This window comes from Panthera leo, chromosome A3, assembly GCF_018350215.1.
Source record: "Panthera leo isolate Ple1 chromosome A3, P.leo_Ple1_pat1.1, whole genome shotgun sequence".
Classification (NCBI taxonomy): Eukaryota; Metazoa; Chordata; class Mammalia; order Carnivora; family Felidae; genus Panthera; species Panthera leo.
In genome coordinates, this window is record NC_056681.1 from 63,569,607 (window position 1) to 63,581,536 (window position 11,930).

At 34.6% G+C, this 11,930-nt stretch overlaps 1 protein-coding gene across 1 annotated transcript in view; it reads right to left on the reverse strand.

Moving 5' to 3' along the window:
* The window catches only part of LRPPRC (leucine rich pentatricopeptide repeat containing), a 111,663-nt gene that overhangs the window by 83,975 nt on the left and 15,758 nt on the right, over positions 1 to 11,930 (reverse strand). Inside the window, exons 3-11 of the mRNA XM_042932148.1 lie at positions 10,814 to 10,936; positions 7,971 to 8,092; positions 7,806 to 7,864; positions 6,989 to 7,075; positions 6,029 to 6,155; positions 5,533 to 5,677; positions 5,070 to 5,215; positions 4,711 to 4,816; positions 4,522 to 4,629 (exon numbers count right to left, since the gene is read on the reverse strand). Of these exons, the coding sequence (XP_042788082.1) occupies positions 4,522 to 4,629; positions 4,711 to 4,816; positions 5,070 to 5,215; positions 5,533 to 5,677; positions 6,029 to 6,155; positions 6,989 to 7,075; positions 7,806 to 7,864; positions 7,971 to 8,092; positions 10,814 to 10,936 (1,023 nt within the window). The remainder of the gene's footprint in view (positions 1 to 4,521; positions 4,630 to 4,710; positions 4,817 to 5,069; positions 5,216 to 5,532; positions 5,678 to 6,028; positions 6,156 to 6,988; positions 7,076 to 7,805; positions 7,865 to 7,970; positions 8,093 to 10,813; positions 10,937 to 11,930) is intronic.

The following is an 11,930-nucleotide window of genomic DNA, read 5'->3' on the forward strand; positions in this document are numbered from 1 at the left end:
CTCTCAAAATAAATAAATAAACATTAAAAAAAAAAAAAAGTTTCCTAATTGCTGGCAGGTGCTCGTAACACCACAAAACTGCAAAAACCTACACTTTATCCTGGAATCAGAAGAACGTGGGATCAAGTCCTTGCTCTGTCACCAAAAACTGATTTTTAGCAGTTCTTCGTCTATAAGAATGATGATAATAAAACTTTCCACTTAGCTCTCAAGGTGGTCATTTAAATTAAAGGAAAAAATGTGTGAAACCCTAAAAATACTAAATAAATGTTACTAGTAACAATAATGATTTCATTTTTTTAGCTGTCTTAAAATACCCTAGTAATTTTTTAGATTTTCTTAGTGATACACAGAGTAAATGCAGAATAATGTAACTATGTATTTGATTTTCTGATGTCTGAAAATAGACCAACAAATTGAATGTAAACAGAAGATTTTTATTTCTGTACAAAACACTTCACTCTGATATCTAGGATCCAAAGACATTTTATTCTCTTAACTCATTGTTCTTCCAAAAGGTACATTAGGGGGAGGAGTGTATTCTGCTCATTTAGAGGATGTGTGATGCCAGCATTTTTTAACATGTATTTTTCTAACTGAAATTAAAGTTGGTTTAAGAAAACCCAGGTCCAGGGGCACCTGGGTGGCTCAGTCGGTTAAGCGTCCGACTTTGGCTCAGGTCATGATCTCGCGGTCCATGAGTTCGAGCCCCGCGTCGGGCTCTGTACTGACAGCTCAGAGCCTGGAGCCTGTTTCAGATTCTGTGTCTCCCTCTCTCTCTGACCCTCCCCCATTCATGCTCTGTCTCAAAAATAAATAAACATTAAAAAAAAAAAATTTTTTTTAAAGAAAACCCAGGTCCACACCTGTCTGATCAGTTAAGTTCAGTCACTCCCTTAGGCATTCTGAGGGAGGATACAAAGATATTCACTTCAATAACTACAGTCCGATGGGAGGACAGAAAAACTTATCAATAAGGAGAAAAAAACATGATTGATCTCACATACCCACTTACCTCCTCCTAAAAAATACAATTCATATATTTTTTTAATTTTTTAAATATTTACTTATGTATTTTGAGAGAGAGGGGACAGCAGCGGGGGAGGAGGAAAGAGAGAATCCCAAGCAGGTGCCTTCATATTTCTCTTTTACTTATTTTTACTTTTATCTTTTTTTAAAAATGTTTTTCTACGTTTATTCATTTATTTTGAGAGAGAGAGAGAAAGCACGAGTTGGGGAGGGGCAGAGAGAGAGGTGAGAGTGAGAATCCCAAACAGTCTCCATGCTGCCAGCACAGAGCCCAACACAGGGCTTGAACCCACGAACCGAACCATGAGATCATGACCTGAGCCGAAGTCAGATGCTTAACCAACTGAGCCACCTAGGTGCCCCTTGTATTTTTCTTTTAAATAAAAAGATTAAAATAATCATATATTAACCTAGAGAAACATAGATTCCAAACCTCTGTGAACTTAGAAAATCGAACTAAGACTAAGCAATCGAATACAAATATTTAAGGAGCACCTGATGGCTCAGTTGGTTGAGCCACCAACTCTTGATTTCGGCTCAGGTCACAATCTCACAGTTATGAGATCTGAGCCCTCAGCAGGGCTCCGTGCTGGGCATGGAGCCTGCTTAAGATTCTCTCTCCCTTTCCCTCTGTCCCTCCCCAACTTGTGCACGTGCTCTCTCTCTCTCAAAAAAAAAAAAAAAAAAAAAAAAAAAAAATTTCAAAGATAGTCACGACAAAGTTTATGAATCCAGAGGAAAGCCTCCATTCAAAAAGCTTTGTAGAATTAAAATAGTTTATACTTTTGGGAAAGATAAATGGTTGATCTGAACAACTTTCACAAACTATGACCACTTACTCCACATGATTTTTGAGTCTTATGTAGGGCACTCCCTCTACCAGAGGCAATATCTTATTTCTTGAAAAGTATTCTCTATTCAACCAACTTTACTCAATTGGCATTCAAGCTTCTGTATGGCCCCTTCCTTATAGATCTTATCCCTTCTATACTCTTAACTTTTCGGTTTTCTAAATATACTCAGAGATATAAATCCTCAATCATTTTGGGTTATTCCCTCTCATTCAGGCCAACTTGCTAAAATTCGAAGTGGTGACTTTTCCATTTGTGCCACAGAGAAAAATACTAGTAAAATGAGCTATAAGGAAATCACTGTGAGAATCTTCCTTAGGGGTTGGTGATGGCTGAACTGGCAGCCAGAAATATTCTAGAATTCAATAATAGTATGAATGATCGTAGTATCGTTGAAAACTCTTGCTTCAGTTTGATCTGATCTCTAAATACCTTTCTTTGATTTCATGAAGGGTTTTATCTATTCCTTATGAAACGCTCCTCTACATCTTCCAACACTACAGCTGTTATTTTCTTCTGTTCTTTCTACCAGTTTATATAGGACATTTTCCTGGACAAGAACAAGTTCATTGCACTGAAAAAAATGTGACCTTCTTACCTGACCCTGAAGAAACCATACAAAGTATATATAGCCATTTTGTTGTCACATGAAGGACAACTGGAGAACACATACTTTACTATATTTCTGGAGCTCCCACAAAGGGAGAAACTAGTTTTTAAAAACTGTAACACAACTGACAGTATCTTGTACCTCAAGTTACCTTTCTCAACTTTTATGTTTTTCCAGATAAAACCATCACTGATTAAAAAACTTATACCACTTTTTTAAATGTCCTAATGTAAAAACTGGCACCTAACTTTTAGTTAATAGCTAAGAATTTTTATAAAATAAACACAACATAACACTTACAAATGTCTAACACGGAGGTATTTTGATATTTAAAAAGAGTGTTTAAATTTTTTTTTTTTTATGTTTATTTATTTTTGAGACAGAGAGAGACAGAGCATGAACGCGGGAGGGGCAGAGAGAGAGGGAGACACAGAATCGGAAGTAGGCTCCAGGCTCCGAGCCATCAGCCCAGAGCCCAACGCAGGGCTCGAACTCACGGACCGCGAGATCGTGACCTGAGCTGAAGTTGGACGCTCAACCGACTGAGCCACCCAGGTGCCCCAAAAAGAGTGTTTAAAATAGAACAGAAATCCTCAGTTCTAAGCCCAGCAGCACTGACAGCTAGGTGTGGAATCCAAGGTCAGTCATGGAATCTCTCTGCTGCTCTCAGTTACTTCATTAATATAAAGCAGTCTTTCAACAAGGCACCTTTGTGATCTAAATTATAAGCTTCTAAGAGAGGATGGATTCAAGATAAAGCCCATTTTTCTACTAGTCTGAGCTACAACTATCAAAAGAAATCACCTGAATTCTTCTATGCTTACTAAGTTGTTAAAGTGTGGTAACCAATTCAAGTCTAGACACACTGATACGGTTGAAGAAAGCAAATTTTCCTGATGAACAAACATTTCAACAGGGGTATTTTCTTATCTGTGTAGAGGTGGACAATATGAATATGCCCGAAGATTTTCATGGAATGATGTAAATTTTCTCTGGTTCAAAAATACTGTGTTAAAGGTTACTTCTTGGGAGCTTTCAGAACTGGAGGATGTGCAAAGAGTTAATCAACTAGCATACTGTTTTCATGAAGATTTTTCTAAAAAGGATTTTGAGACTTTTATAGCCAGAAACAATTAGGGAATACTTGTTTCACTATTTCCTTTAGACCAGAAGACGACTATATATTTAAAATAAAATTGCAATATGAAAGTCTGCTAAAAGCACTTTTTTTGTTGTTTGTGCATTTTGTTTGTCACCCAGTGTCATACTAACAACTCTGCATCTCATTCTAAAGCACATTATACTGCGAGATAAAATGAAAAAGACCATTTTTTGTTTCCCCAAGGGGGAAGTACTTCTGTTAAAAGCATCTTTTTATGAGACTACTCTTTCTGAATTACCAATAATGCAAACCAAAGAATTAGATACTGTACTCTAAAATTTAATATTTGTTCAATTCTTATTCATATCCTATAGGTATCCCATGTGTACAAGGAAAAAGTATGCTAAATGCATAAGCGTACTTAAGAACCTGAGAGATTGAACATTTCTGTCCTTCAATCAGCAGGCTGTCAGGTCATGAGCACTCATTTTGCAATAAAAGTTTTCCTGCCTTTCCTATTATTGTAACTCAGCTCAGTTAAGGAGACTGGTCCACAAAGAAAATGGCTTGATTATGTATAACTTTATCTTGAATAAGGCTAGACAAATTAATTTTGAACGGTATATGTAAAATCAAAAACTAAGGAGCTTTTCGAAAAACTTAAAAATAAAAAACTGTTTAAAACTACACTCACAAGTCTGAGTATCAAGATCAGAGACGAAGTCAGAATGAAATTAAGACGAAAGAAATCCACTATGTTTTTAAAAATGCTTGCCCAATTCTTGACTCTCACTTCAATCAATTCTATTTTCTCAGAAGGTCTACTACTCAGAGAGAAGTTTGCCTTCCCAAAGAATCCAACTAGATGTGTGTAGAAACTTACACTGGATCTCTGGACCATTATGAATCTGTAAAAGGCAAAACCTAACCTTGAACATTTTTCTCCTTCTGATGTCCAGCTAGCAATGGCCAGAAATAATGAGTTCTGACAGGAAAACCTTCTTCCTTCAGAGCCTTCATTAGAGCTTTTGCCAAATCTGAAAGAGATATCATAAAATATTACAAAGCTACTTCAGCAAAACTTATTTATGTCAGTTTTAATGATGAGAATATCATACCAGTTTTATTGGCTTGTAATGCGCAGTGGAGTGTGAACTGCAAAGGAGATGTATGCATCTGGGATTCCTTTAACTGCTTGCAGTAATCTTTCAGCTTCTCTGCAGGCTAGGGGGAAAGGTACCACACATCAGCTGGGTCTGCAAATATCCTACCATTTGACCTTCTGCAGATATGCTACCACTCCTGGAATGAAAAATTTCAACCTCTCGTCCTCTTTCTAACTGATAAACTTATAACACAGAAACAAAGTTTTCATAATGTTTGTAACTGGTCTCATCTCATAGTATGTTCTTCTACTTTATAGACTCTTATTTCACTGCCTATTACACTGTCAATAAAGTAAAAACAGACAGGATACCGTATTCATAGTCACACAGTGTCGTAAAAAGAAACTGCCAAAGTCATTCAGATTGTCTTCCCTTGATACAGGACATGCTAATAAAATTTGGAATGCTGTATCTTCCAATTTTTCAGTGACTAAAAGCAGAATGAGGTTCATTGCATCTGGGAAGAAAAGAAAAGAAAGACATATTCTGTTACTGAATTGAATAATATTTTTACACTGCAGCCACTCTGAAAGACAAACTTATGAACTACAAAGGCCAAAAGGATATATCTCCCCAGATAACAGTGAAACACTTCCAAATCAAAACATTCCCATCTGCTCATTAACTCAAGTTGTTTAGTTCATTAATCTGACTTCTAAGAGTCCTGTGTTCATGCACTACAATCCCCTATCGTTAGAGAATGCCCTTTCCATCATGTAAGAATAGTAATTCAGATTTTTAGAAAAATCATAAAAATAAATTTTTAAAAACTACCTGGAATATATCTTCTTTCATATGTAATTTTTTCCAAAATTTCTGGGACATATTGAGAATACCCAGCTTTACTGAAACTAAAAATAATTTGCAATAAATCACGGTCCATAAGGTAAAGATCAGACTTCTTCACCTTCTCCAGAGTCTGTAGACAGTTTCAGAAATTAGAAGAACGAGTTAGAAACCAATATTTTTAAATTATAGCCAAATAAATTAAAATACCAAAATTTAAAAAATTAGGAACATACACCATCTAAAGGTTTAGGGCTTATATTATAAAACAGAAAACATTACATTTCAGCAATAACTGTAAGATCAACACCAAGGTACCAAACTTTAAAAATTCTCCATCAATACTAATGTCTACAAGAAATACCTTTAAAAACAGATATAAGCTACACTTTTCTGCTTCATGCAAAACATAACACAAGCTCACACAAATGATTTTTTTTTATGCAATAGTTTTAAAGTATTATTTACATGACATAAGACATACCTGCTTAACATGATCAATGTCACCCTTTTCAGCATATGCATTCAATAATGCTAAGTATGTGTCTGGACCAGGCTCAATTCCAGCCTCTCTCATCACTGTGAGAATATTTTCTGCATTCTCTATATCTCTGGAAGTTATTCAAAGAAAACAGAACAGATTATTATAATACTGGCAAATGTAATACTATCATTCTAAAATATATTAGCCTGTACTTATTAAAATTAACAACTCTTATAAACCATTTAGCAAAGGACATCAGAAAAGAGCAAATACACATGAAACCAGCTGTAGGTTTCTGAAACAACAAAAATAATAAATGTTCCAAATTAAAGAGAAACCAAACTGCATAATAATCACCTAGACCTTAAATTAATGTGCCCTCTTTCATCAAGTGTGCAATGACTCAAATTTACCTTTTTAGGGAAGAATAACATTTAGTAAATTATTCTTCAAAAATAAAACTGTTTTCCAAGAGCATCAAGAGAGCAGTTAAAATACAAAGTCAAGGGGTGCCTGGGTGGCTCAGTCGGTTGAGCATCCGACTTCAGCTCAGGTCATGATCTCACAGTTCGTGAGTTCGAGCCCCGTGTTGGGGCCTGTGCTGACAGCTCGGAGCCTAGAGCCTGCTTCGGATTCTGTGTCTCCCTCTCTCTCTGCCCCTCCCCCACGCATGCTCTGTCTCTTTCTCTCTCTGTCAAAAATAAATAAAAATTTAAAAACAAACAAACAAACAAAAAGTCAACTAGTTTGGATCAGGCCCAATTTTTAAAATTGAATTATTTTCAAATAAAAGTTTTATGAAACAGATAAATTTAAGAATAAGTTCTTAAAAAATTGCATGTTCTACTTCACACGCTCAAAATTTTTGAGGGGTTAGATAAACATGGTTTAAGAATTTTCTACAATAATTTCCTATAATTTAAACCTCGCTCGAGAACAAAACCTTAAGTTGAACATTACCCGGCTCTTGCATGCCCTGTAACAAGAGCACTGAAAACTGCCTCCGTGATTGGCAGGTCCTTAGTTTTCATAAATCCAAGAATCTTGCTGCAATAAAAGAGAAATGAAAATACTTTTTGGAAATATACATCAGAACCACTTTTTACAACATACAAACACAAAATCTCACTCCCTGAAATTATATCAATTATATCAAATTATAGATCTTGAACTACCCTTGGTAAAAATAGCAGGTAAGTTTTTAAAATGTGATTGTTTCTTCTATACTAATTAACCTTTAAAAAGCCTATAAAGCTTAATAAAAATCCATTCAATTAAAAATGAATTATACATTTCAATTTATTCCTTATTTCCTAAAGCTGCCATCCAAAAGCAGTACTAAATTTTACAGAGAAATAAACGTCACAACTGATTTTATATGAATCAGCAAGATAGAATATTGCAAGTTTTATAAATGAATAGTTTACATGGCTAAGAACATTTCCTTTAGGAAATAATCAATTTAAAAGGACTAAAGCCAACTTTATACACCTCAGCAATTTTAAGCCTCTGTTCCAGTAAATCCAAATTTTAATTAAAATAGCAATACTCAAAAAAAAAAAAAAAAAAAAAAAGCAATACTCATTTATCTTTCTCCTCTTACACAATTTTATATTTTATCTAAGTCATATTACCAAATTTGCTAGATTAAAATCCTTCTGAAATAATTTCCCTAAGAATAAGCTTAAAAGAAAAAAAAAAGACAAATAAACGTATCCTAGGTTTACAGGACTTAACAAATTTGTTTCCTTAAACATACATTTATAGAGCTCCATACCTGGCACCTTCAATATCTCCTACATTACAATAAGCTGCGATCAACCTCTGGTATGTCACCTGTCAATGAAATGGGCTAGTTAATATTTTTTAAATACTATCTTTTTCCTGGGGTTGAAAAAAAAAGTGATATAACCAATAAACATTTACAATAGCAGCTACCTACTCGATTTGGTTGAATGTTTGCTTCCTCCATTTTTGCCAAGAAGTCAGTTGGTGAAAATTTATATTCATTTTGAAGATAGACTTTAAGTAAAGCATTATAATGACTTACATCATACACAGTACCTACAAATAAAATTTAAATCAAATTTTTAGAAAAGGACCTAAAATCATATTCTTTATCACAACTAAAATATGCATACTTAAATTTAACAAACAAAAGGGGTAAAATGGTCACTTCAGCATTTCACCCCATACTTAGGCCCAACTATACAGAAATCTTGTCAGAACAGAGCAAGTTAAGCATTTAAGACAGTAATTAACTGAATTACTATACAATCACAAGTAACTGCTTATTCAGATGTTAAGATGTAAAGTGACAAAGATTTTCTTACTTATGAAGCATAATATCCCTTCCTGTTAGAAAATGTTGACAATACCTCTGTATTTAAAGTGACAAACATTTTTGATAGAAAGTAGTCCTTGCCACAGAACAGACACACCAAGACGGACTGTGACTGCAGTTGTTCTATACAGGGAGGACTGTACTAGCAGACCTGGTTATTTACTCACCAGGCTACTCAGTGTTTGTTTGAAGGCTCCATTTCCAGTTACAGTTTCTAGTCTGCTATTGTTAATTACCCCTATTCCAAAGCTCTTTGTTTTCTTCCAGGCCCTATCTTGCCTAAGGCCACATCAATCAAGGTAGCCACTCAGCCTTCCTCAACCCACTGATGACATCTTGGTCATCGTATCAATCTAATGCTATTTTTTTACTAAATTTGCATGAATTAAATTTTATTTCTAAACTGCCTGTAGCAACACAGGCCTCTGGTCAGTCACTTTGAGATTCTAGACCACACAGGACTTACTCTATTAATATTTGCTTTTATCTTACTAGACTTGTACATACTGTGCTATGTTTCAGAAACTGTGCTAAGTGCTCTGCATCTAGAGGCTCTGTTAGTCTTCACAACAGCTTTGAGACGTACTCTTATCCCCATCTTATGCATGAGGAAAACTGACTCTTCCACTTGTCCAAGGCCACATGGCTAGTAAGTGACCACAGATTTGAATGTAGGTGGTCTGCCCTGAGTGCCCAATCTGTTAACCGTTGTAACACTTTATATAAGGCCTTAAGGGGAACCATGTACAATTCAACATCTGCAATGTGATTGTGCATCAAGGTTACCATACGGTGCCTGAAAACTTCTAAAAAATCATCAAGTTGAACTCTAATAATGGTTGGCTAAAAAGCGGCTCTAAGACTGAAAGAACGAACGTATATCCTTTTTCACAAAAATTTCTCCCAGTTCAACATGTATTTTTAAATCACATGACTTACTGACATACAGAAATTTCTAGTTTTTTTGAAGTCAATTCTTTATTTTCACTTTCCTGCTGCTTTTATACCTAGAAGACTATTTTCCATTCTGAAATCCATTATTCATCTATTCTTCTCAAAACTTTAAACAAACGAACTTGTCATCAAAATTAGTTCTAGATGAATTCAAAACTGAGGTGAAGCTCTGTGTTTATTGTATAGTTTTTTTCCATATAGATACTACATGTTTCTTGAAGGATATTCATAGATATTTTATATATTTGTGACTAAACTTAAAACCTTCTACCCATTTTATTTTCTAACTAGGAAAAGTTATAGATTCATGAACATTTAATATTTCCTACTACTTTACTGTAAGTTGATTTTCTGGGATTTTACAGGTAAACAAGTATATCATCTAAAGAACCGTAATTTCTCATATTGTTTCACAACTTATTTCACTGCATGATATTAGTTGTTGGCTTTAAATTTAACATGTTAAAGAAGTATCCTTCTATTCTTTGTTAAGGTTTTTAAAAATCAAGAATGAACATTGGATTTTATCTAATGGTCTTTTAAACTATGTTATTTTCTGAATAGATACTATGTTCACGGTTCAAAATTTTCAAAGCATAAAAAGGTACAGAGTAAAATTGTATCTGGTATTTATTATCCTTCAAGAATTATTTTAATGTTATATGCATATACAGATATAAATATTTTTCTTCAAAATAGTAGTATACTATATACACCATTCTGCACCTTAATTTTTCCTTCTATTTTGGAGAACACCCCACGTTAGTATAGAAGAACTCCTCCTTTTTTAACAGTTGCACAGTATTCCATTTCATGGACACCCCATAATTTATCTGATCCCCAGTGAGAGACATTAGAGTTGGTTCCAATTCCTAACTATTACAAACAAGCCACAATAAAGGATATCCCTTTGCACATTTGAATATATCTGTGATCTAAATTTTTTTTTTAATTTTTTAATGTTTATTTATTTTGGAGAATGGAGGAGAGGGAGGGGAGGGTCAGAGAGAGGGGTACACAGAATTCGAAGCAGACTCCAAACTCTGAGCTGTCAGCACAGAGTCTGATGCGGGGCTCGAACTCATGAACCACAAGATCATGATTTGAGCTGAAGTCAGATGCTTAACCTGCTGAGCCACCCAGGTGCCCCTGTTATCTAAATTCTAACAAATGGAACTGCTTGGTCAAATGGTATGTGCGTTCCCAACTTTGACAATACAACTGCCTTTTTATCCTGTCCTTTTTCTTTTTAACTTACCATAAAAGTAATAATTGTTATGAAAATTACTTTATTTTTTCATTTGAGTATAGTTGACAATTATTTTATTCTCAATGCCTCTAGATGTCGCTATAACTCACCAGATAAATATTACCAAGTAGCTCTTCCATAAAATTGAATTATAGCATTTATGTAAATAAATTCTTATTTACCAAAAGAAAAAATATCTACACTTTTTACATATACACATATTTTTAAACAATCATACCCAATTTCTGAAGTTTGTCCCATATCCTATGAGCAAATTCGGTTCTCTCTGATAACTGTAGTTCAGGCAAGAGAGAACCACAGCTGCGCAGGAGAAGCAAGGCTTGATTACCACCTGGGCTCCCTGTGAAAAAAGGTAATGGATATCATTTAACACAACAGCAATATCATACAGGTAAATATCAAAACTTAAACTGAAATCCGTAAATAGTCAAAACTCTCCTGCCTCACTGAGATGTTAAGAGTACCCACAAACTAGAAAAACCCTACTCAAATCCACAAGTAACATTTACAATGTTACTAAAAATTATGTTTTTAAAATTAGTCTGCTTTTAAAAAGCTAAGGTTATGAATCCATGTAATCTGCAAGGCTCTATACCATATAAAAATACACAGAACTTAATTTATAAGCACTACTTACTACAATTCAAAGGCTAAGCTCAGTATCTTATGAAAATAGTACAGAGCAGTACAATTAAAACCCATGAATACCAAGTTTACAATCAATTACAAAATAATATAAACTTCCTTCTCCCTTTATCCATGGCCTTTATCTACATGTCTCTGAAAGATGACTTTAAAACCAAACAAAAACAAAAAACAAGCCACTCACTGTATGATTCCACTTAAATAAAATATCCAAAATAAGAAATCTGCAAGGCCAAAAAGTACACTAGTAGTCGTCTAAGGCTGGAAGGGATGAGGGGTTGGGGGACAATGGCTACGGGTTTGGAGATTTCTTTTTGAGGTGATAAAAATATTCTAAAATTAACTATGGTAATAGTCGTTCAACTCTGAGTAAATCAAAAAGAGAAAATGATACAATAGCTTTTAAATACACACAATTATAACTGACACTTCTTTGATATCCATCATCATTAGATTCCATAGCTTCTTAATGTTAATGAAATCCACAGATGGGCTTTAGGAAGCTGGTGAATATTCTGTAACTACATGCAAAATTATGTGCATGTTTGCATGCTCGGCTTGTGGGGGGTGGGAGGTGGTAAAAGGGCCTACAACCTTCCACCAGATTATCAAAGTAAGTGATTCAAATGGATTATAATAGCTAAGTGAAAATGAAAGGGAAATAATGATTATTGGTCCTTCTGGGAATC